The sequence below is a fragment of the Antechinus flavipes genome, chromosome 2 (assembly GCF_016432865.1).
Source record: "Antechinus flavipes isolate AdamAnt ecotype Samford, QLD, Australia chromosome 2, AdamAnt_v2, whole genome shotgun sequence".
Lineage (NCBI taxonomy): Eukaryota > Metazoa > Chordata > Mammalia > Dasyuromorphia > Dasyuridae > Antechinus > Antechinus flavipes.
In genome coordinates, this window is record NC_067399.1 from 537747398 (window position 1) to 537773488 (window position 26091).

A 26091-nucleotide genomic window follows, 5' to 3' on the forward strand; every position below is an offset into this window, starting at 1 on the left:
GTAAATAAACATTTACTAAACACCTACCATATGTCATGCACTATGCTAAGTGATAGAGATAGAAGAAAAAGAGAAAGACAGTTCTTGCTCAAGGAAGTCACAGTTTAATAGAGAAGACAAAATACAAATACCTATGTAGAAACAAGTTACACATTGGATAAATTGGGAGGGAAGGCACTAAAATTAAGAGGGAAAGGGAAAAGTATCTTGTAGAAGGATGGGTTTTAGCTAGGACTTAAAGGACATCAAGAAAGCCAGAAAGCAATGGGAAGATTTTCTTTAAAACGAAGTTCAAGTGTTCTAAGACGTTGTTCTAAATTTCTTAGTTGTTAATGCTCTCCCTCTCTCTCAGAGAATTCCAGGCATGGGAGGACAGCTAGAGAAAATGCCTGAAATGTCTTGTTCAAGGAACAACAAACAGGACAGATAAGATTACATAAAATGTGGGGGAAAGGGTGTAAAGTAAAAGAAGACTACAAAGGTGGGGAGAGAGGAAGGCTAGAAAGGGCTTTGAATGCAAAACATAAATTTGATCCTGGAGATGATAAGGAACCACTGGAATTTATTGAGCAGGGGTAGTGATGATGTGGTCATATTTGTACTTTATGAAGATCACTTTGACAACTGAGTAGAAGATAGATTGGACCTGAGGCAGGCAGACCCACTATTGGGTTATTATAGTAGAGCAGATGTGAGGATGCTGACAGTATCAGAGGAGAGGAGGAAGAATATATGGAAAGATATTATGAAGGTAAAATTGACAGATCTAGAAATGGAATGAATAAAAGAGAATGAGGAATTGAAAGTGATACTTAAGATTATGAGCCTGGGTGACTGCGAAGATAGTGATACCCTTGATACTAATAAGGAAATTAGGAAAAGAGTAGTTAAGAATAACAGCAAGATTGTGTAATGATCAACTATGACAGACTGTCAAGATTGCTTGCTGTCTTAGGGAGGGGAGGGGGAACGGAGGGAGAGAGAAAAAAAATTTGAAACTCAAAAATCTTACAGTAGTGAATACTAAATACCTTAGAATTAGAAATTAAATTGATAATTATATAATATAATAATAAAAGAAATAATTAATTAGAAAATAAAATACTATTAAGTGGAAAAAAAAGAGAGAGGAGTTAGGGATAGACAGAAAGATTTGATGATCATCTTCAGAGATGATAACTGATGTATCCATGGTAGCTCATGAGATCACCAAGAAAAATAGAGGAGGAGAGAGCTCAGTAGAGAGTCTGAGGGAATACCCATAGTCAGTAGGTGAGGTCTAGATGAAGAACTAACAAAGAAGACTAAAAAAGACTGGTCAAAAGAGAATCAGGAAAGAGCAGTATCATAAAAACTTACTGAGAAAAGACTATCAAGGACAAGAGTGAGCAATGTTATATAAAATACTGTAAAGAGGTCAAGGAGGATGAGGATTAAAGACATAGGGAACTTTAAATAACTGTTTCAGCTGAATGATAAAGTTGGAAGTTAGACTGTAGAGAGTAAGAAGAGATGAGAGGAAAAGAAATGGAGGCAACAGATGCTGATTTTTCAGAGCATTTAGCCATACAAAAAAAGAGAGATATGGGACCATATGGTAGGGCTGGCTGACTAAAATGAGGGATTCTCTTTTGAGGATGAGGGAGATAGGGACCTTTGTAATCAGAAGGGAAGCAGACAATAGACAAGGAGAATTGAAGATAAACAATGAATGTAGATAATAGAGAGAGAAGTTTGTTGGAGTACGTATGGAGACATAATCATTACTGTCAGTAATACATGTAAATAACTTATAAATGAGCAAATAAAAACATACCGGGAGAGTATAAGCAACCATCATTTAAACTTATTTATTTATTTATTACTGATGGTGCATTTCACTTAAAAATAATTTGGAAATCACTGATATAGATGGATAGCAATGACACTTTGAACTAGCATGATAGCTAACTAGTAAAAAAGGGGATATTTACAGATCAAACAATCAGCAAACATTTATCAAACATCTACAGTATGCTAGGCAATGGGGAACACACAAAGACTAAAAATGAAAAAGTTCCTGCCCTTAAGGAGCTTAAATTTTACAAAAGGAGACATTATGTCTAGAATACCAACAAAATAATTTATATATGTGACTGTGCTTAAATTGAACTTGGAAGGAAATGGGAGGGGAGGGGTCTAAGTGGGTAAAGATAAGGAGGAAATATATTCCAAGAATTGGCAACAGCCTTTGAAAAGGCAAAGAGATAATCGACTGTTATGTGTAACAAACAGCAAAAAAAAAGCTAATCTGATTGGGGTTGTACAATGTTTGAAAGAAAGTAAAGCATAATAAGCCTGGAAAGGTAAAGAAGAGACAGATTAAAAAGAACTTCAAATAGCAAATTGAGGAGTTTGCATTTAATCCTTTGGCTAAAGAGATGTTATAAAGGCAGTATGGATTAGTGATGATAAAGCTACACTTGGCATCATGCATTGTAGTCTAAGTCCCATGTCTAATACTAACTGCATGATTGTCATTTTACCACATCTGAATCTCAGTTTCCTATCTACAAAAAAGGATAATGCCTTTGACATACTACATAATAGTATAGGGTGGCCTAAAGTCAAATGAGATTAGCTATGTAAAGCACTATATAAATCTTAAAATGTAGCATAGTGCTTTACATAGCTGATCTCATTTGTCATTGTTAGAATTAATAAGATTTAGCAAATTATTATATATGGCAAGGAGAAGGAGAAATGAGAGTTAAAGATGACTTCAAAGTTGTAAGCAGGAATTAAATTAAAAACTCCTTGTACCTTTTTTTTTTTCGCCTCATAGGAACGCAAGATCCAGCCAACTCAAACTATGTTTCATCACACTCAGTATAATACTTTAGGATGTACATAAACAAACTATAAAGAAGAAATTATACTTACAGGTATTCAAGTCTTTAATGAAAATTTAGTGTAATTAAAAATGAAGAGCAGGAAAAATTACTGCTGTTTTGAAAACTTCTAATTAAAAATGGAAAATCTGTATAGTATAGCCTTTTATAAAGACAATGTTCCAATTCGGACATGTTGAATTTTCTGTCTATGGGATAGTCACATGGGACTATCCAGCAGACAGGAGATCATCTGGGACCACAATTCAAGGAACTGAGAAATAGATTTTGGAGAAAAGATAATGACCTCATTTTGGTGATGTTAAGTTTGAGGTGGCTATGGAAAGGAGGGTTCCAATGCAAAGCAATGGAGATCATCCTTAATTAAAGATCAAACAGAAATGATGTTAGAGAGGAAAGAGAATAAGAAATCATTGTCATGAAAACTCAGAGAAGTCAGGAAAGATGAGGTTTGAAAAAAGGCTGTGGAATATAGTAATCACGAGACAGTTTTTGAAGAACAAATTTTCATTAGTGGTGAGGTCAAAAGCCAGATTTTAATATGCGAGGAAGAAAGTGATAGATAAGGAAATAAAAGTTATAAATGCTAATGGTTTTTTCTAGAAGCTTGGTCATAAGCCCAAAATGTGATAGATAAATGTTTTAAAGAATTCAAAGAACTAATATATCTATTTGGGTGTGTGGAAGATAATTTGAAATTTAATTCCATTAGTCATTACTTACCAGATTAATTTTAACTGTTAAATCTTGGGTTGACCCAACACTTACCCTTTGTTATTTAATGGTGATGCAGGAGATACAGAAGGGCAGGTTCGCTTGGCAGATGGTTCTTCCTCTTCATCATCTGAGGAGCTGTCTATAGTGAGGTCAATTACTTCTACTTTCTTATTTTTGTTTGAAGATTGATGGTGAGAAGATACCTGGTGATCCAAGGGAGAACCCAAGCATCCTGAGGAGGAAACAGAATGGTTTAATTGAAAAAGAAAATACACTTTTAAACATTTTCTTTCTTTTTTTTGGAGAGAAATCTAATGAATCATATTACAGTTTGGATTCATTACACTGGTAGTATCATAAATATGAAAAATGAAAAGGTAATCTGTTCTTTTTAGTTTTGAATGCTATTTTTTTATGAATGACTTGCTAAAATTTCCATAATTCAATTTTTTTAAAGTGTTATTTTTACTGTCCCTTTGTGATGAAACTAAGTACTATGTTTTATACCAAATTACCTGTACATTATTCAACATGTTCCAGGTGATTAAAAAATGTTAGTAAAATTTTAAAATCTAAGTTCTGGTGGCTTCCTTAAGGAAAATGTAATAAAAACCATGCCCCAAACAAGTGAAAATACTGATCACTTTATATCAAATCTGTTAAAAGCATACTATTTTTAAAGCACAATTTTGTCAATGAGTTACATTACTTTGAAATTTTATATCAGAAAATCTGGAAAAAGCTAAAGATAAAATTAATCTAAAAGAAGTTTTTCTTCTAAACATTAAATAATTTCCATAAAATGCTTGAGGATAATCATAAACTTCAGCTTTTGAAATGCAGTTTTTTTACTAAAATGCTTACATCAACATAAAATTTGTAAATACTCACCATCAACTCCATTATAAGAAGCAGAAACTTCCTGAACCTCCTTTTTTGATCTCATAGGAGCCCAAGATCCATCCTCCTTAAATTGTATTTCATCACAATCAGTACAGTACTTTAGGATTTCCATAAATAAACTATAAAGAGAAAATTTCATTTATGGGTATCAAGCTTTTAATGAAAATTGAACATAAATAAAAGAGAAATAAGAATTGTTACAGTCTTGAAAATCTTAAACAAAAACGGAAAATTTGTATATTGTAAGAGTATCTGAAATTACTCATGAATGACAGAAAAGTAGACTAGAACTCTACATTTTTTTTTTTTTTTTGCTCTTAAAATCCAAGATCCACTCCCTAATAGATAAATGGTCAGAAAGGAACAGGCAGTTTTCAGAAGAATAAATCCAAACTATCACTAGTCATTAAAAAAAGCTTTAAATTATTATGAATTAAAAGAAATGCAAAAAAAAAAAAAAAAAAAACAACCATCAGACTGGCTTACATAAAAAGAAAATGATAAATCCTGGAGGAGATGTGAAAAAATGGGACACTAATGTACTTCTGATGGAATTGTGAACTAGGACAACCATTCTGGAGAGCAATTTGGAATCATATCCAAAGGGCTATCTTACTGCATACTCTATGACCCAGCAACACCAATATCCACAGAGATCAAAGATAAAGGAAAAGGCTCTATTTATATAAAAATATTTATAGCAGTTCTTTCTATGGTGACAAAGAATAGGAAATTGAGAAAATGTCCATCAATTGGGTAATGGTTGAACAAGTTGTGATAAGTGATTATGACTGGATACCAGTGTGCTATAAAAAATGACAAACAGGATGGCTTCAGAAAACCTGGAAAGACTTTTATGAACTAATGCAAACTGAAGTGAGCAGAACCAAAATGTCACTGTACATGGTAACAGTAAAACAGTAATGATGATTAAATGTTTAAAAGACTTAGCTAGTTTGATCAAGACAAGAATCCAAGACAATTCCAAAAGATTCATGATGAAAAATGCTATTTATCTCCAAAGAGAGAACTGATGAACTCTTGGGTACTGATGTAAGCATGCTTTCCCCATTTCCTATATGTTTCTTGTTGTGTGTGTTTTCTTGTGCAACATGGTTAATATGGAATTATGTTTGCATGACTTCACATATATAATCAATTTCATACTACTTGCTTTCTGAAGGGGTGATAAGAAGGACAGACAGGTAATTTAGAACTGAAAATAAAAAAAAATGAATGTAAAAATATTTTACATTTTGTTGGGAAATATTTAATGAACTAAAAATATATATTTTTAAAACTATAAATCAAATGTATCAAACTTCTAATCAATGCAATGACTAATCTAATCTTGACATAATGAAATATACCTCCTCCTCTCTTCTCAGCAAAAAAAATGAAGATAGGCACTGTCAGATATGGTCAGTATGTCATTTTGTTTTGTTTCATTTTATTTCTCTATTACAATACTTTGAACATTATCATCTTTGTCATCAACAGTTCTTACATGATTTTACTATATATCAGTGGGGGGAATTAGCTAGGAGGTAGGACGAGGGGAAGTGGGCACAAATTCACAAGAAGATTCAAAATGCCAAGTAGAATAGGAAAAAGAATATGGAAGAAGAAGGGAGATCACAGATCAAGTATGCACCTATCATAAAGTTTACCACAAAAAAGGAATTAAAAATTTAACTTAGGATGAAGGTTATTGGGGTGGAGGAAATGAGGAAATATATCCAAAGAAGAGAATAAAAAGTATGGGAGGAAAAGGAAGTTTTTTTTTAGTGAATGGACAACCTACAGAAGTGGGGTAACTGAGAGCTTCTTTCCTCTAGTTTCAAATATTTAGGATAGACAGCTTCATTTATTAGTAGACAATATAAAATATGTCCTTAATTAAAACTATTAATGAATCAAAATTATAGCTTAATATTTTTTAAGTGATAAGAATAAAAATAGTAAAATGTGTACTTACAAAGCAAGATGACAAGCCAGAAAAGTAAAAGCTTTAAAAATATTTTAAATGACCATTTTCAAATTATAAATACATACTTTATTTCCAAAGTGGCTTACCCATCAATAATGAGGTGTTCATATGGCGCCTTCTTATCACATACAGGACAAACCCAAGTTGGCTTTTTCTCATTCATCTGAATATACAGAGTTGCATCAAAACACTGCAGATGTGAACACGTCAGTGCCCGACAGGGAATAGTTAGGCGCATTTTACCAAGCTTTAAGGAAAAACAAAACAAAAATTTATTTTCCCCTCATGCTTTAAACTTCAAATGAAATTTTCTGAAATACTACATCTATGTTCTAATTTCCATTTAAGTAGGTTTGACTAAATGCAAATGTTTCATTATGAAAAATGATACAAATACATAGTCTGTAAAATTTAGTGTTTTTAGATATCAGTTTCAAAGATGTATAGGATTCTGTATTTTACCAAGGATATGAACTAAAACTAAAATTTAGAGTCCCAAATTATTTTGCCAATACCAATTCTTTGCTAGATATTTTTAGGCAAATCACTAAGTGCTTTTCAGTGTTTTAGATTTTATCATATATAGACATACTCAGCTTTAGAGAGGTTGTGAAAAATTTTAAAAATGTGATTTTTATAGCAGCATGCTGTAGCATTTCATTTGCTAATGGAAGTTTCAGAGAATACATAAGAAACACATCTTTTTAAACTTTGACCTTTGAATAAATGGCGCTAAGGACAAGTTTGTACCTTTCAAGATGTCTACAGTCTCTGCTAGAAAATGCCAGGTACAAACTAGAGATCTAGGTCAAGAGACACCTTTGTACTTCTTGAAACTATAGGATACATTTTTCTCTGTTTTTGGTGCTGAAATAAGTAAGTCTAACAAGAAGTTGAGTCTAATAGACTTGTCTTCTATTACCTATCCCAGAGCAATTTTATTTTTCCCTTTCCTGGGGAGAAAGCTGACCTTTTTACAGATGCTCTACCTCTAACTTTCACCATATTCTGAGAATATAGATAAAATATCCTGTTCTCCATCTTCCACGTGGCATCCAAGTTCTACTGTATTTGATTAACTTGTCATTTAATGCCTCAAATTTCTCTTGTTTCCATAGAAAATGCTCAATAAATCATTCAAGAGGTGTTTATCAAATCCTTATTATGTACACTAGGTACTTGGGGAGACATAAAGCTAATTAGAACACAGCCCTGCCTCCATAGAATTTAATAAGTTGGAAGATACATGCAGATATGCAGTATTAAATAATACATACAACAATAATTTATAATTATTCCAATTTAAAATTACTTTTAAGGATTACTTACAAGCAAGAGCAGATATAAACAATATTATTGAGGACATGAATGGACAAAAAAGATTTTAAATGATCATTCAGTTAAAATGACATTAAAAAAATGGATTGCTCCAGTGGTATACTGGAACTTGATATACTATTTACAAAATAATATGAAGACTTCTAGCATGTTAGAACATTTATGAAGGATTTATAAGAAAACACAGATAATGGCATAGCATGAGAAAGTATAGGAAATGCAACTTGCTTCTACAGGTATATCCGCACAGATGAAATTGCAGCTTCATTAAAGTATTAATATACAACCCAGAATAGATTAATATGCCATGTGAAGTGAAAGAAAGGAAAGATAATTTCTGATATGGGGGTGGAGAGGATGATCAAATGTAAAGTCTGGTTGAATTTTAAAAACATGTAGGGTTTGAAAAGAATGGAATGGGGAATATATTTAAGGCACAAGGAACATCATGAACAATGGCAGAGGCAGAAAAGCATTTGTGAAATGAAGCAGTATGATGGAAAGCATACAGAATTAGAGAATAAAAAGGGCTGTAGAAAGTTTTAAATGTCAGATTAAGAAATAGGCCAAAGTGAGCCACTCAAGGAGAAGGATCTGAGATGGAAAGAGACTGGAAGTAGGAAAACTAATTAGTAATCCAGGAGGGGTGATGATGAGGGGCTTTACTAGGATAATATCAGTGAGAAAAGAAAGGATGACGGAGAAATACTATGAAGGCAAAAAGCAATAGAAGTAGCAACTGAATGTGTATGAAAGACAAATTAACAGGAATAGTTAAAAAAAAAGTTTTTGACAGAGAAGGAAGTCAGAAGGAAGAAGTGTTTTGGGAAGAGAAGATGAAACATTATTTTCAGCATCTGAGTGAGTTTTAGTATCATATTTCAGCTATGTTCTAAATTCAATGGAAGTTTTAGCTCTCAGTTTTGGGGAAAAAAAGGTAAGAATTCATTTAGAAAAAAAGGATTAGTATGACTTTGGGCCTATAAAAGTCTCATCAGTTTCAAAGATGTATAGGATTATCTATTTTACCAAGGATATGAACTAAAACTAAAATTTAGAGCCCCAAATTATTTTGCCAATACCAATTCTTTACTAGATATTTTTAGGCAAATCATTAAGTGCTTTTGAGAATGAATTTCTCCATCTGTAAAATGGTAGTGATACATATTACTTCTCCCTACATTACCTGAAGGATATTGTGAGGTCAAATTAGATAGTGTCCTTAAAAGTCTGCAAGTCTCTTATAAGAAAAAAGGTTCTAAATAAGTCTTCACTCAACAAATTACATAAATATTTAGATGGAGGATTAGTCTGTTCATTTTATTAGATAAATGAATTAATATAAAGAACCACATTTGTTTCAAATCTTTTATGAAGCCATTAGGATACTCAACAGTTTCCAGACTACTTCTAAGACCAAAGCTCTATTTACTTGACAAATGAAAATGACAAGCAAAATTTAGTTCTATTATGGTAATAAAAAGCACAGCCATCATCTTATAAAAATTTGGCACTAATAAATAAGGTTCATAGATGCTAAATACAGTATATTTTTGGCAGGAGTTAGATGATGTTAATATGTACATACACACATAGACAAACTTAAATCCATATTGGTTGAGGTGATAGGGAACAAGGAAAGATTTAAATGTCAATTCTAGAATTAAGACACTGGAACTAACAATGCCACACCTAATAAACTATCTCTAAAACCTAACCATCTGTACAGGACTCTTTAGATTGTAACAAGAGCTCAAAAAATAGTCAAGTCTGTCTTGAGAGGGACTACAGCAATTCCTCTTGCATAAGAGAACATACATTCTCCTATGAGATATGGTGACATGGCTCTCACATTTTTAGGCCAAATCACATGTTAAATAACTATGGAGTAGGATTTTTTTTTTTTTAACTATCTTTACTATTTGTTTAACTATTCATTAATTAATGGGCCTCAATATGCCCAGTAGTTTTTTTTTCTTTTTTTTTTTTAACTTCAGTTAACTTTTTAACTGCTATAAGAACAAGACACAGATGTTCAGTATTATAAAAAATATTGTGTAGAGTAATCTTTGCATAGTAAAGAGTCAATCTATGATTTTGCAGAACATGGATGCAAATATGAAGCAATAGAGATACAAACAGGAAGGATAAAGCAGAAAATAAAGAGATGTACAGAAAAGATACCTTTCAGATATATTGATAATAGTTCATGACCAAACAGTAGATAGATTAATATTAGATAAAATGGATAATTTTGATTATATAAAATAAAGATTTTTTTGTATAAATTCAATAAAGCCAAGATTAAAAGGAAAATAATAAACTGGGAAAAAAATCTTTGCAGCAAGTTTCTCATTTTCAAGATATATAAGGAACTGATTCAAATTTGTAAGACTATGAGCCATTCCCTAAAAAATGGTTTAAGGATATGAAGAGCAGTTCTCAAAGAAAGAAACTCTGGCTACCTATAGCCACACAAATATAAATACTCCAAATCACTACAATGTAAAAAAAATTCTAAGTAAAATAATTCTGAAATTTTATTTCCTATTTGTAAAACTAGAAACTATAATAAAAAGGAAAATGACAAATAATGGAAGGACAGTGGGAAAAGAGGCCCACTAATGCATTCTTAGTGGACCTATGATTGAGTAAATTAAGGAATTGTGCACAAAATTTATTAAACACTGCATATTTTTTTGGCCTAAGTATATTCATTGCAACAACTCCTTCCCCAATCAAAGAAATAGGAAAAATTTCTATACATACCAAAATATTTACAGCAATTCTTTGTGGTGATAAAAATGCTGGAAACTAAACAACTATCCAGCCCATTAACTGAGGAATAGCTGAATAACTTGTGGCATATGAATGTGATAGGATATTATGCTATCTAACAAGGAAGAAATGGATGACTTCAAAGAGACATGAAAAGACTTACATGAACTGATGCAAAAGTAAGTGAGTAGGACACAGAAGAACAATTTATACTATAAAATTAATAATACAAAAATGAACAATTATGAAGACTTAAAAACTGCCAAAGAATGAAATGAACAAAACCAGGTACAACAACATTAAACAGAAAAACAATTTTTTTTTTTGACTACAAGAAACAAATCTATTTATTTATTTATTTATGGCATTTTATTGACAAAACATATGCATGGGTAATTTTTCTTTTTTTTTTTAAATTTAATTTTATTTAATAATAACTTTGTATTGACCAGAAAAACAATTTTGAAAGTTTTAAGAAATATAATAATCCATACAAGGACCCTCTATGATTTCAGAGACTGAAAATGAAATATATTATTCACCACCTGACAGAGAAGTGATAAAATCTTTTTTTCTTTTCTTTTTTAATAGGAAGAGAAGGTAGGAAGAAGAGAAAACATATTTCTATTGCTTTCTTAATTGCATTGATTTGTAGACAAAAAGAAGGGAACTTTTATTTGTTACGTAACTACTAATTTATGAACTATGCAGAAATTCAGACCAACGTTTTTGATCCCTCCCTCTCCCCTGAGAAAAAGCTTACCATTAAAGGGTTACATTACAAGTTCATGTTATATAACATCAACTGGGCCCTTCTTGCGATAAAAATAATTTTTTTTAATTACCTCTCTCACTGTTTTTCTAATTCCCCAAAGAAGCTAATCTAAACCTTTTCTTCCTCTCTCAAATTTCTTACATTGTACTCTCCTTATCCTCCTTTCTTTCAGCTCAGAACTCTACCTCCTTCTTTACTGAGAAGAACGAAGCCATTTCACCTGAACATCCTTTTATCATTTCCTATCAACTAGTTCCTTCCCTATTATCTTTAAATGTGTCCAACATTTTTGCCTCTTCCTTAATAAACAATAACTAGATCCTAGCATTCCTTCAAGCTCTAATTCTACGTCTTTTTTTCCCCTTTCTCAACAAACTCCTTTAAAAAGTTGTTTATAGATTGCTTCTTTGCTGTACCATTACCCCTAAATATTATAGGTATTCTTCAAGAGTCTCTTATATGGCCTCTTCCTTTCTTCTTCATTATCAGTGGTTTTTAACTTTCTCTGTGTCATGGATTTTCTGTGGCAGTCTGATAATGTCTACTGATCCCTTTTCAGAATAATTATCACCAAATAACAAATTTTGACATTTGTACCCTAACAAAATCTCTCTCTTTTAGCCCCCTTCTCTCCAATATAGCCACAAAGTTAGTTCAAATTTTTATTACATTTTGCTCAGTCTTTTAATAGCCTCCTTTCCTAACTAGTCTTCTTGCCTCAAGTCTATTACCAGCCTAATCAGTGCTATATACTGCTGCCAAAGTAATGCAAACTCCTTGTGTCATTTTTTGAAACTGTATTATCTCCATCTACTATAGTGCTGGGCACTTAATAAATGTTTGCTGATTGATGAAAAACTTTTTTAAATGATAAGAGCAAGAGTTGAAAGACTACATTATTTAAGGAACACATTTATTTCCCTCATAATCATAAAGTTTTTTTCTGAACAAGCTCAGAAAATAGATATATTCCTTCATTCTCAATCTTCCAACAATTAAACTAGGATTAATTTGAGAATAATGTAAGGTAAAATATTGAATTTGTTATGAAGTTTTGATACATTTGTACATAATTGAGATGGCAATTATTATTACTAAAAATAGTATTAAAGTACGAAATTACAAAAGCTTAGGCTTTTTACTAAATACCAACTTCTTCAAATCTCATCATTTGGTAAGCCACCGACAATGTTAGTTATGTTTTAATTTTAATATGGTCACTTTTTTAGATTTTAAAAAACAATCACTGTTGACTGAAAAAAATGCAGATAATAACTATTAAGTCTCCAGCCAGTTTATTTCATGGTAATCTACTGGGTGAGCTAGCCAAAAAAAGTCTTTATTTGGAAGACTTCTATATTCAGAAAAGCTACTGAAAGTGTTCCAAGTTCTCCAATGAACTATACATGATGAAATTCAATGTCTTTTTCTGTCTTCATCATCCTTGAGTTCTCTGACTACCACTCTATCTTTCCCATCATCACTATCTCCTCCAATGACTTCTCTATGACTTTCTCCTACTATCTTTCTGACCATCTTCAGTATGATTACTGACAAAGGTTTTGTTTTCAGCTCTGCTGTTTTTTTCTAAATCCTCCCTTGGCAATTTCATTCATTTCCAAAGCTTTAATTACACTCACCACATACCCTTCTTCATATAATAAAGTCCCACAGCTATGTATTCAGTCCTAATCTCTTCCCTCAGCTCCAATTCTATGTCCCCAAATTGTCTATTGGAAAGCTTTATCTAGTTATTTTGCAGCTACCTCAATATATCAAAAGATATAAATTATATCAATATATCAAATATATGCCAATAATCGATATATCAAAAACTGAACTCACCATCCTCTTTGAAAATCATCTCATTTTTCTGGTAATGTCACTACATTCAAGTCTGCTTATTACCTCCACACATTTTGCCACTAATGCTAGTTTAGGTCCTCATTAACTTTTTCCTAGATGCTGTAATAATCCTAACTGGTCTCCTTGGACACAGTTTCCTTCTTTTTTAATAAAATTTTCAAAAAGCATAGGTTTAATCATGTTATGCCCCCACTCAAAAACCTTCTGTAGTATTTCCCTACTACCTAAAGTAGAAAAAAATAAAACTTCTCAGCCTGGCAATTATGTTCTTCCATAATTAGAATAAAACCGACTTTTCTTGCTTTGACTACTACACTTTACAATTCAGATAAAATCTAATATGAAGCTCTTGCCTTCATATTCATTTGTATGGACTATTCTGTCCACCTTTGCTGAAATCTTTTTTCTTGTTAGTATGCCACTACTTCCATGAAATCTACTCTGATCCCTCTAGTCAAAATATTTTTAAAAGTATTCTTTAACGTTTATGGATTTTATATGCCTTTAATGTTAATGGATTCTTTCAAACATTAAAAAAGATCTTATTGTTACCTCTTTTTAAAACCATTGTTTCTGAATATCTATTTCCTTTTTATTTCTGCCCAGTGAATCGGCCCTTGTAAGATTTCAAAAAGAGGCAAAAGAGAAGTTCAACAGAAGAATCTGTCTTTTCCCTGGGGCCATGCCTGGTCATTACAATAACTCAACATACAATTTCAACTTTTTATTGTAGTCACTGTACAATTTTTTAGTTCTACTTATAAAATTATTTTTTAACTAGTCCAAATAAAAAACAATTGCCAATTAATACTTACTGGACATAGGAGAGAAACCCTTAAACTGGTTGTAGCTATTTCACTGTCTGGATCCGCAGTCAATTTTTCTTTAACTGTCATTCATTGAAGGAGAGGAAACATAAACAGAACAAGATACATCATCAGTTAACATTATTAAAGAGCTTTAAGAAAAACTTGTTTTAGGATTTGCATTAAACATCTCAAAAGAAATAGTTATATGGCCTACAAGTCAGATGGTAAAAGAAGGGATATATTTGTACACCTATAGTTTGACTGAATTTCTTGTGAGGTTTCCCATTTTTTATCCTGGGGAATCAAAAATTACAATGCAACAATATTAAAAAAAATTTCTACAGCAGGTAATACACCAAACTAATAATAGGTTCCTTTTTTATTATAATTCTAGGATTCTAGATATTAACTGTGATTATGAGATTGTTATTTTTGACAGAGAATGGAGAGTGGGTGAAGGAATTAATCTTTTTTTTTTTTTTTTTTTTTTTTTTTTTTTTTGCTGAGGCAACTGGGGTTAAGTGACTTGCCCAGGGTCACATAGTAAGTATTAAGTGTCTAAGACCAAATTTGAACTCAGGTCCTTCTGACTTCAGGACTGGTGCTGTATTATGTGTGCCACTTAGCTGTCCAATAATTCTTTTAAACTATGACACAAATTCTTTTAGTGACCCACCTAAGTAAGAAATTTACGATAAAATTATCATATAAAAAGATTACTTCAATTTCACATTACATAATAAACAAAAGTTTAAAACATTTAAAAAACTTCAACCAATCTGAATCTATTTACAAATGTCTAAGTGACAGAAGACAAGTCATTTTCTTCCAGTTTTTTTCACGTTTGCAATATAATTAGTTTAAAATAATCTGCTTTAGGATTAGTATCTCTCAAGATAAGCATATCAAATGGAAAGATGTTGAAATAATCATATGATCTACAGATTATAAAAAAGGAAGAAAATCTTTTACCTCATTTATTTTCCCATTTTAGAAAATTTTAAGCAAAGGCTAGAGGAACATCTGCTGGGGAATGAAATTGAGGTGCCTCTTTTTAAAAGGCTGGACTCAAATGCTTCTGAGATCCTTTAGAACAATTTCAAACATTTAAAGTTCCTTAAAGCATATTATTTCCTATAACTCAAAAATTCTAAGGGTTCATTTTTATCTCTAAGAGCAAAATAAACTCCTTTCTTTGGCATTTAAAGATTTTTACAACATTACTGCAATTAACCTTTCTTACATATGTATACCCTGTTTCTTAAAATAGAATGGAATAAGAGCACAGGCTGTTTTTTGGACTGGTATCTCCAAGTACATATTATGATGCCAGATTCTTTCAAAACTTAATTCAAATTCACCTATTATAGGACACCTTTCCTGGTCTATCCAGTGGTAAATGCCTTTCCCTTTCAGATTATCATTACATCTCAAATATCCCTGGATATTTACATGCTGTTTTTGCCATTAAAATGTACACTCCTTGAAAACATGCACTGTAGGGCCTCCCTCCCCCCCTTTCTTTGTATCTCCATTGTTAGCACAGTGTCTAGCACTGAGGAGGCACTTGATAAATGATTTTTAATTAACTGAAGGGCCTATGATGAGAACTTACAACTAAAAAAAACAAAACAAAAAAAACTAGTAATTTAGTAATTACTCTACATTCTACCATAACAAGTATAGTTATATCATAACTAAAGACCCTAAAACAAGTAATAGCAGAAACTTATGTTTTCATTTGGTTTTTCTATAACAAGTGCTATTAAGGACAATCACTTAATCTAAAATGATGGTCTTTCCTTAAATTTTATAGTGTCCAAATGCATATTACTACAATGATTTAACTAAAAGTTAATGGCTTATATTAAAACTTTAGTGATGATTAACTAATTATTTTTCTGCCTTGATTTTTAATTTCTAAAAATGTAGGCCAATACAGTACTATTATCTAATTTCTCACCAAAATGATTAAATATCACAGGTCCTGAACTTCTAGAAAGCCAATCTCTAACACTCTCTTAGAAAAAGTATATAATTAATTAAGGTAACTAATTATTACTTTTCATAATCAAGAAGACCATAACTTATTACTCTTATCTGTAATCTGCCTTATGAAATAAAAGCTAAGATAAAAATACAACAGAAAAATAGAAAGATTTCCTTACAAAAGAAGACGTTAATGGGAGGGAAGAGATACAGAAAAGACTGGGGCCGCAGTTGTCTTGAAGGACACTAAAAAGTAGAAACAAGAATGCTGACCATTCCAGAAATAGGGAGCAACCAATTTTAAAGTTCATAGGTAGGAGATAAAGCAATGTATGGGAGGAATGTCAAGCAGGCTAATGTAGCTAGAAGTTTAAATAGGAATAATAAGTGGGAGTAATTCCCAGTAGAGTGAGAGACCAATATTGTAAAGAGTTTTAATGTTAAACAAGAATTTTTATTTGATCCTAGAAATAAAAGGAAATCACTGTAGTTTATTGAAGAAGGGTAATATGTTCAGTTTGATTTTTGCAGGAAAATCATTTTGGCAAATATGCAGATGATGGCTTAAAGTGGGGAAAGCCCTGAGGATGGGAAATTCAATTGGATGAAAGGTGATAAGACTCTGTAGCTTTCTAAATTAAAAGAGACATATGTGAGAGATTATATTGGAGATGTCTTTGGGACACATGGAATGAAATAGCTAGCATGATTAGAGAGATTGAGAACTGCAAATAATGGGTGGCCAAAAAGTCCTAGTGCAGTTTAAAGTTTTTATGTTATGATACAATAATAATACAAAATGTACAATAACTGTATTATAAATCATTACTACATATAACATGTAAAATTTATTTTTACATGACTTTTAATATTATTTATTAAAATTTGTTGAGTTCCAAATTCTCTTCCTCCCTTCTCATTGAGAAGGTAATCAATTTGATATAGGTTATACATGTGCAGTCATGCGTAAGATATTTCTATATTATCCAAGTTGTAAAAGAAAACACAGATTAAAAAACAGAAAAAGTTAAAAAAAAAGTTTGTTTAGATCTTCATTTAGATTCTATCAGTTCTTTCTTTGATGGTGAATAACATTTTTCATCATGAGTCCCTCAGAATTGTCTTGAATTATTGGATTGGATTAGAGTAGCTAAATCACTCATAATATTACTGTTGTACAATTTTCTCCTAGTTCTGTTCATTTTACTTTGCATCAGTTCATGTTTTTCCAGATTTTTCTGAAACCATTCTGCTTGTCATTTCTCATAACACCATAGTATTCCATCACAATCACATACTGTATGCTAGATATTTCCATCACAATCACATACTGCAAGTTGTTTAGCCAGTCCCCAATTGAAGGGCACACTTCAATTTCTAATTTTTTTTGGCCACTACAAAAAGCTACTATAAATATTTTTGTACATGCTAGACTCTCTTCTTTTATTTCAGATCTCTTCAGGGTATAGACCTAGTAATGATATTGACAGATCAAAAGGTATATATGGTTTTATAACCTTTTGAGCATAGTTGCACAAACTGCTCTCCAGAATGATTGAGTCAGTTTATAACTCTTAACAACAGTGCATTTGTGTCTTATTTTTGCCACATTCCCCCCAACTTTTGCCATATTCTCTTGTCATATTAGCCAATCTGATAGGTATGGGATGGTACTTCAGAGTTGTTTTAATTTTAATTTCTCTAATTAATAGTGATTTAGAGCATTTTTTTCATATTATTCTAGACAACTGATTTCTTCATCTGAAAACTACTTGTTCATATCCTTTGACCATTTCTCAATTGAAGAAGGTCTTGTGTTTTTATAAATCTTTGTTCTTTATATGGTTGAGAAATTTGCTATAAAATTTTTCCCTCAGTTCATCCTATTTTCCCCCATTCATCCTCCTCTCTCTCCTTTCACCCCATCATCCTTCAAGTGTTTTGTCTTTGATCACCACCTTCCTTAATCCACCCTCCATTCTATTAGCCTCACCATTACTTTCCAGTAAGAGATTTCTATACCCAACTGATTGTGTACATTATCTTCTTTGAGCCAATTCCAATGAAAATAAGGTTTAAGCATTATCTACCATCTCCCCACATTTCATATTTTAAAAGCTCTCATGCCTTTTATGTGAGATCATTTACCTCATTCAACTTTTCTCTTATGTCTTCTCCTGGTAGATCCCTCTTTCTCACTCCTTATTTAAAAATATATATATGTATCACCCCATCATAGTCATCCTTCTTTCTCAACACACAATTTTATTTTTTAAAAATATCATCCCATACCACTACATACCTCTCAGATTGGCTAAGATAACAGGAAATGAAATAACGAATATTGGAGGGGATATAGGAAAACTGGGACACTAATACATTGCTTGTGGAATTGTGAAGAGATCCAGCCATTCTGGAAAGCAATTTGGAACTATGCTCAAAAAATTTGATCCAGCAGTGTTTCTACTGGGCTTATATCCCAAAGAGATCTTAAAGGAGGGAAAGGGACCCACATGTGCAAAAATGTTTGGGGCAGCCTTTGTTATAGTGGCAAGAAACTGGAAACTGTGTGGATGTCCATTAGTTGGGGAATGGCTGAATAAGTTATGGTATATGAATGTTATGTAATATTATTGTTCTGTAGGAAATAATCAGCAGGATGATTTCAGAGAGGCCTGGAGAGACTTATGTGAACCGATGCTGAGTGAAATGAGTAGAACCAGGAAATTATTGTACATGGCAACATCAGTGTTATAGGACAATCAATTCTGATGGACGTGACTCTTTCCAACAATGAGATGATGATGTCACTTCCAATGATCTTGTGATGAAGAGAGATACCTACACCCAGAGGGAGGATTATGAGAACTGCGTGTAGATCACAACATATCATTCTTGCTCTTTTGTTGTTCATTTGCATTTTGTTTTCTTATTCATTTTCTTTCCTTTTTGATCTTATCCTTCTAGTGCAGCAAGATAATTGTACAAATATGTTTACATATATTGGGTTTAACATATATTTTAACATGTATAATATATATTGGATTATGTGCCATCTAGGGGAGTGGGTAGGAGGAAGGAAGGGAAAACAAGGCTATGCAAGGATCAATGTTGAAATGCATATGCTGTGAAAATAAAACTTTAATAATTGTAATGACGGCGTATTTAAAATCAGCCGGAGTCAGGAATTCAGGTTAAGGGGAAAATCTTCAATATTTATTGAAGTGAAGAGGTGAATAAAGATTGCAATAGCAAATATAGGCAAGAAAGATTGCGATAGCAATATGGGCAGCTGTGACAGGAAGCCAGCTAACAGAGAGAGATGCGAGCTGAGCCAACTGTGACAATGGCAATCCCAAAAGCCTCTCCTCCCCTTCCTTTTCCACTCCCCTGCCTCCACCCACCAAAATCGTCATTTCCTATACAACACATCAGGGCTTGCACAAAGAGTGGGTGGGGGCCATTCTTTCTCCAAGCTTATATATTAATAGAGTATGGTCCAATTACTATTTAGCCTCATGTGCTTGGGACCTCAGTGCATCAACTCAAGCCTCAGCCCATTACAAATAATAATAAAAAAATCATCCACCCATGCCCTCTATGTATAACTGCCCTAATAAGAAAGTTCTTAGGAGTTACAAGTATCAACTTCCCATGTATATATAAACAGGAATAATCTCACTGAACCCTTACAATTTCTTTTTCCTTTTTTTAAATGCTTCTCTTCAATCTTATATTTGAAAGTCAAATTTTTTCTATTCAGCTCTTTTCATTAGGAATGCTTAATTTCATTAAATGTATATTTCTCCTTCCCCACCCCACCCCACTCCCAAAGATTATATTCAGTTTTGCTAGGTAGATAATTCTTGGTTGTAATCCCAGCTCCTTTGCCCTTTGGAATGTTGTATTTCAAGCCCTAAGATTCCTTAATGTAGAAGTTGCTATATTTTGTGCTATCTTTATTGTGACTCCACAGTATTTAAACTGTTTCTTTCTGACACCTTGCAAAGTTTTCTCCTTGACCTGGAACTCTAGATCTACCTCTTTCACCATTTTGTCTATTCTGTTTTTTAAGATATTATTTTCTTCAGTATTATTTTATGCCTTCTTTATCAAGCTATTGACTCTTTTTTCATTATTTTCTTGCATCTCATTTCTTCCCCCAATTTTTCCTCTTTCTTCTTTGATTTTTGAGTTCTAGACAGAAGAAATTGAAACTATTTCCAAATCCAAATCATTATCGATCAGAGAAATGCAAATTAAGACAACTCTGAGATACCACTACATACCTATCAGATTGGCTAAGATGACAGGAAAAGATAAAGACGAATATTGGAGGGAATGTGGAAAAAGTGGGACACTGACACATTGTTGGTGAAACTGTAAACAGATCTAACCCTTCTGGAGAGCAGATAGGAACTATGCTCAAAAAGTTATTAAACATTGCATACCCTTTGACCCAGCAGTGTTAATACTGGGCTTATATCCCAAAGAGATCTTAAAGGAGGTAAAGGGACCCACATGTGCAAAAATGTTTGTAGCAGCCCTTTTTGTAATGGCAAGAAACTGGAAACTGAGTGAATATCCAACAGTCACAGAATGGCTGAATAAGTTGTGGTATATGAATGTTATGGAATATTACTGTTCTGTAAGAAATGACCAACAGGATGATTTCAGAGACGCTTGGAGAGACTGACATGAACTCATACAAAGTGAAATGAGCAGAACCAGGAGATCATCATACATGGCAACAACAAGATTATACGATGATCAACCAGTTCCAATTGTTCAGTGATGAAGAAAGCCATCTACACCCAGAGAGAGGCCTGTGGGAAATGAGTGTGGACCACAACATAGTATTTTCATACTATGTTTGTTTGCATTTTGTTTTCCTTCTCAGGTTTTTTTTTGGTTTTTATTAGATCCAATTTTTCTTGTACAACAAGATAACTATATAAATATGTATACATGTATTGGATTTAACATATATTTGAACATATTTAACATGTATTGGACTACTTGCCATCTAGGGGAAGGAGTGGGGAGGAGGGAAAAATTTGAAACAGAAAGTTTTGCAAGGGTCAATGTTGAAAAATTACCCATGCATATGTTTTGTAAATAAAAAGCTTTAATAAAAGAAAATAAAAATAAAAAGATTTTTGAGTTCTTCCAGGAATTTTTTATTTGAGACAAAGAGGGTTGGGGAGGAGGGGAAGACACTTGGACCAATTTGCATTTTATTTTGAGGCTCTGGTTGTAGCTGCTTTGACTTTTGTTTTTTTCTGTATTTGTATTTGTACTCTGTCACCATAGTAACCTGCTGTAGTCAGATTCTTTTCTTTCTCTTATATTTCCAACCTATATCTTGACTTTTAATTTTATGTTAAAGTTGGGCTCTGGTTCCAAGGTGAAAGGTGGTAGTTTGGGGGGGAAGGGGAAGGGTGTTTATTGTCCCAAGTTATAGACTTTTGTGCTTTTCTTCTGATCTAGTTCTGGGGTTCTGTAAGTTTTTTGTTCTTCCAAGGTGATATGATTCAAGGAGTGGTATGGTCACTGCTCTCCTGGCTTCTGTGTAACCATAAGCACTCTTCTTCACTATGGAATGATGATCAGGACTCCTGAACACTGTAGCCAAACGCTCTACTGTGCTAGTTTATCTTCTTCTCATTCTGGGACTGCAACCTGGAACTGAGTATGGGCAATGCAACAGTCCTGCATCCAGTTCTAGCAAAACTTCCTTCTGACCCATCTGACCTCCCTTTACCCCCGCCTTACCATCACTGTCCATTTAGTTGTCCTCAAGACCTACTTGCCAGCCTGCAGTGAACTGCATTCTACTTTCCTATAGTTGGATGGACCTTTCTTTCCAACCTTTCAAGTTGTCTTGGACAGAACTCTTTTACCCCATTGTTTGTTGGTTCTTTCACTTTAACATTTGTTTTGAGGTGTTATTTTGAAGTTGTCTAAAGAGGAATTTGGGAGAGCTCAGGTGAGTCCCTGTTTTTTACTCCACCGTGTTGGCTCTACTCTCCCTCCTTTAACACACTAAAACTTTGTTAAGATTTCTGGATACCTTGTAGAGGCTAAGGAATCACTTTTAGAAACCTTTGGAACCCCTTAGAAGTCAATGAAATCTCCAAGTAAGAGAGCATAGAGGCAGAAGAAAGGCGGGCTAGTTGTTAGCTTTAGAGTACACCCACCAGTGACTGGACAAAATATGCAAATCCAGCAAAGAGGACTGACTGAGAAGGAAGTTAGACAGGTAGGAGAACCAAGAGAAAGTAAAGTAAAAAGAGCACTGTCTTAATAAATTTTGTAATATAAATTTTAACTTTATACATCACAATAAGAATTTAATATTATGAGCTTTTGGCTTAGGACAGAATTAGAATTTTAGAACAAAATGTAACTATTCCACATTCAAACATTTCTGAAGTTTTAGTTGACATTTTTAATTTAAAACGAAAACCCTTGGGTACCAACATAAGAAAATTAGAATTTTAATTGCAAGGAAACTCTGAACATAAATAAAATAAGTTATATAAAGGGATTTCATATTCTTAGCAAAAAAGCATTAAAAGCCAAGGTCTAAGAAATAAATGGGATGATAGGGACTAAATTCTATTATAACAGCTTCTAAGGGAGTATACAATTTTTTTGGTTGTAATGAACATATAAGCTGTTCTGGAAAGGACTTGACATTATCCTCAGCACTTCTAGTTTGGAAGAGCTCTCAAAAGCTATCTAGTCCAAAAGCTATTTATTAGTCCAAACCGTCAAAACTAAACAAGAATTTTTTCTAAAATATGTTGTACAAATGAACTGATGACTGTAGAGTAACAGAATCTGAATTTAAATTCTGCCTATTATTATTCCGGGATTTGGGATAAACCCCCCATCTTTCTGAGCCTCAGTTTCATTAGTAAAATGAGGAGACTGGGATTAGATTGCCATTCATGTTCCATCTAGCTCTAAATCAATTATCCTTTGATGCTAGTCACATGAGGAATATTTTCAAAATTAGGCTTTTTCTTCTAGAATGGGCCCTCACTGCTGCAAAGTAATCCTTCCTGATTCTCTGTCACATTTCCCTTTAGCATCTGCTACAAACCTGCTTTTTTCTCTTTTCAGGTCATCTAATACCCTTAGTCACATTCTACAGAGTACTTATATTCCATTTTGCAAAAAGTTACAAATTCCTTCTCTCCATTTTACTCTTCAAAATCTCTGAGTATCACTTCCAAACACTTTCCAATTCTCCTTTCCTCTGTTCCCGTCTCAGATGAAATGGTCCTTTTTGCCAAGCCCAGTGGCTCTAGGTATGCCTTCTGTGGCAGGTTGCCTCTTCAATCATCCCTTTTTTCTTTCAAATCTCTCATTATCTACTAGCTTTTTTTTTGTTGTTGTTTATAAATATGCCCAGATCTCAACCATCCTTAAAATTTTTTCCCCTCAAATCTGTTATGTCCTCAAGTTATCTTCCTATTTCTCTCCTACTTTCTTAGCTAAATCCCTAGAAAAAGCTATATCACTCCTTGCTTCACCACTCCTCAACCCATTGTCACCTCACACCATAATACTACTGAATCTATTTACCACAAGGTTACTAATGTATCTCTTAATTATTAATCTTAGTTCCTAACCTTTCTCTCTCATCTCATAAGTATTTGACACTGTTGATCATCACCCCCCTTCCATGGGAAACTCTATTCTGATTTAACCTGCTTAACTACTCCTTGTCAGTCTCCTTTGCTGAACTGCCTGTCATGTAGCACCCCAAAGTGTAGGTGTTCTCCAGGTTTCTTGTATTAGGCCCACTTCTCTCTTCTAGCAATGTTCTCAACAGTTCCTATGTGTTTGATGATTACCTATACAGAAAGCTCCCAAATCTATATAAATCTAATCTTCATCTTTCCTGAATTCCAGTCTCACACCTGCTGATTGGATATCTCTATTTGAATGTTCCATAAGAATCTAAAACAAAACTTATCCCATTCCACCCTTGTATACTCATCTTAAATTATCTTTGTCAAGTTACTTAGGTTCTCGATTTCAGTAATTATTCAGTTCTCGCGTCAACCCTCCACCCCCAAATCTTTTTGATTCCATCTTCACAATACCTCTAATCACCCTATTTTCTCCACTCATGTGTTCATCACTCTAATAATAGGTTCTCATCAATTCTCACCTGAGCTACTGTAATAGGATCCTAACTAATTTTCTTGTTTCAAGTCTCTAACATATCTTTCACATAGCTGTCAAAATGATCTTAAAGCAGAGGTCTGACCACATCATTCTCTTGCTTATGGAACTTTGGTAGCTCCCTAATGCTTCCAGGAGATGGGTTCTTACCTGAGATCCATGAATTTGTTTTTTTATAAAATATTTTGATAACTATTTCAATACAATTGGTTGTTTTTGTAATCTAATGTATTTTATTTTATGCATATAAAAACATTATTTTGGGAAGGTCTGTAAGGCTTTAGAATCAAAAAAGATTAAGAACTCATGTTGTAGGACAAAATATGAACCTGTTTAATAGTTGAAGGTCTTAATAATCTATGGCCATTCTAATATTTCCTCTCATGTATTCTACATTCCAGACAAAAAGACTTAGTAAGTATATGCCATCACGCAACTCTGCCTTAGTATAGAATGTCCTCTGAGATAATATTTGTAAAAGAGCTTAGTACAATGCCTAGCACAGAAAAAGCCCTATATAAATGCTTATCTCTTTCCAGTGTTTAGAATGTTCTCCTCCCTCATCTCAACTTCTTGAGCTCCTAGCTGTATTCAAGGCTCAACTCAAGTACCATCTGCTACTAGACAATCTTGATACTCTCAGTTGTTGGTGTTTTTTCCATAATCTCTGAAATTTTTTTGGATTATATTTTGTATTTATGTATCTCTGTAAGTACATTGTAATTATATGTAATCCACTCAACAGAATGTAGACTTTGTAAGGGTAAGATCTATCTCAGTTTTGCTTCTGTATTCTTAGAGTTTTGTACATAATAGAAGGCAATTAATAAATGCTTGCTGAGTGAAAGTATAGCGTGCTATTACACAAAAGCAATTTTATATTTTTTAGTATTCATTTTACTATTTCATTTCATTTTTTAAAAAGTGCTATCTGTGCTGATTTCAAATGGCTCAATCAGAGTCAACCTTAGACAAATTTATATGATAGGCAAGCTTTGTCTTTGGCAACCCTCTTCCACACCTTCTACCATGGCCCCTAGATTCCTTTCTGGATCTGACATTTTCTTTATCCCTCTAGCCTGGTCCAGGTGTCTTATCATGTTTTTGACTTGCTGCTATCTGTCAATTAGCTTCTGGTAAGTTGTTAACTAAAAAATTAAGGTGTTAGCTAAAAACAAGTTCAAGTGGGCAAATCAGATAGACTTAACAAAATTTCATTGTGTACTTACATCTTAAAAGGATGATTCCTGAAAAAGAATACTCCCTCAATGCAATGATATCTGGGGAGGCAATCTATTCCAGCATAACTGGATGAAATTCTGAGATCATATTTAAAGATGTGTTCTGTAAAGTGGTAGAGAAAAAGCCCACCCTGTTGTCTTCATTCTTTCTCCTAAATGACCTTATATTATATTAACTTATATTAACTCTGTCTCCCACAATGTTAGTTATTTGCCAGTAAACATCAAAGTGAGTTCTTGATGGGGTAACCTGTGAGTGATGACTATTTATGTCTCTGTTTCCAAAAGTCTATCACCTTCCTCCAAACAATGACATTCATATACAATGCTTTGTAAAGTTTACCATGTGTTCTCTCCCATCATTGCCTTACTCTTCCTCTACCCTTCTAACAGTGAGAATCTAGTAAACTATGCATATTATCACTGACTACTGCTTTGCCCTTGCTTGGTAGCACCTTTAAACACTGCAGCTAAGTGACCTAACAGCTCAATTTATGGGTATTACTATCACCACCTCAAACATATCAAGTTAAATCAAGAAACTGCCCTGTAGGTTCTTTTTAATAAGTTCTTCATACATATGAGCACTTAA

General features: G+C 33.1%; 1 protein-coding gene across 4 annotated transcripts in view; it reads right to left on the bottom strand.

The window, feature by feature from the left end:
• Positions 1-26091, bottom strand: part of PIAS1 (protein inhibitor of activated STAT 1) — a 205368-nt gene that overhangs the window by 15263 nt on the left and 164014 nt on the right. For all 4 annotated transcript variants that reach the window (XM_051980785.1, XM_051980782.1, XM_051980784.1 and 1 more), the window contains 4 exons: positions 14074-14147; positions 6588-6748; positions 4500-4630; positions 3660-3840 (listed from right to left, as the gene is read on the bottom strand). In XM_051980785.1, coding sequence (XP_051836745.1) covers positions 3660-3840; positions 4500-4630; positions 6588-6748; positions 14074-14147 — 547 coding nt within the window. The remainder of the gene's footprint in view (positions 1-3659; positions 3841-4499; positions 4631-6587; positions 6749-14073; positions 14148-26091) is intronic.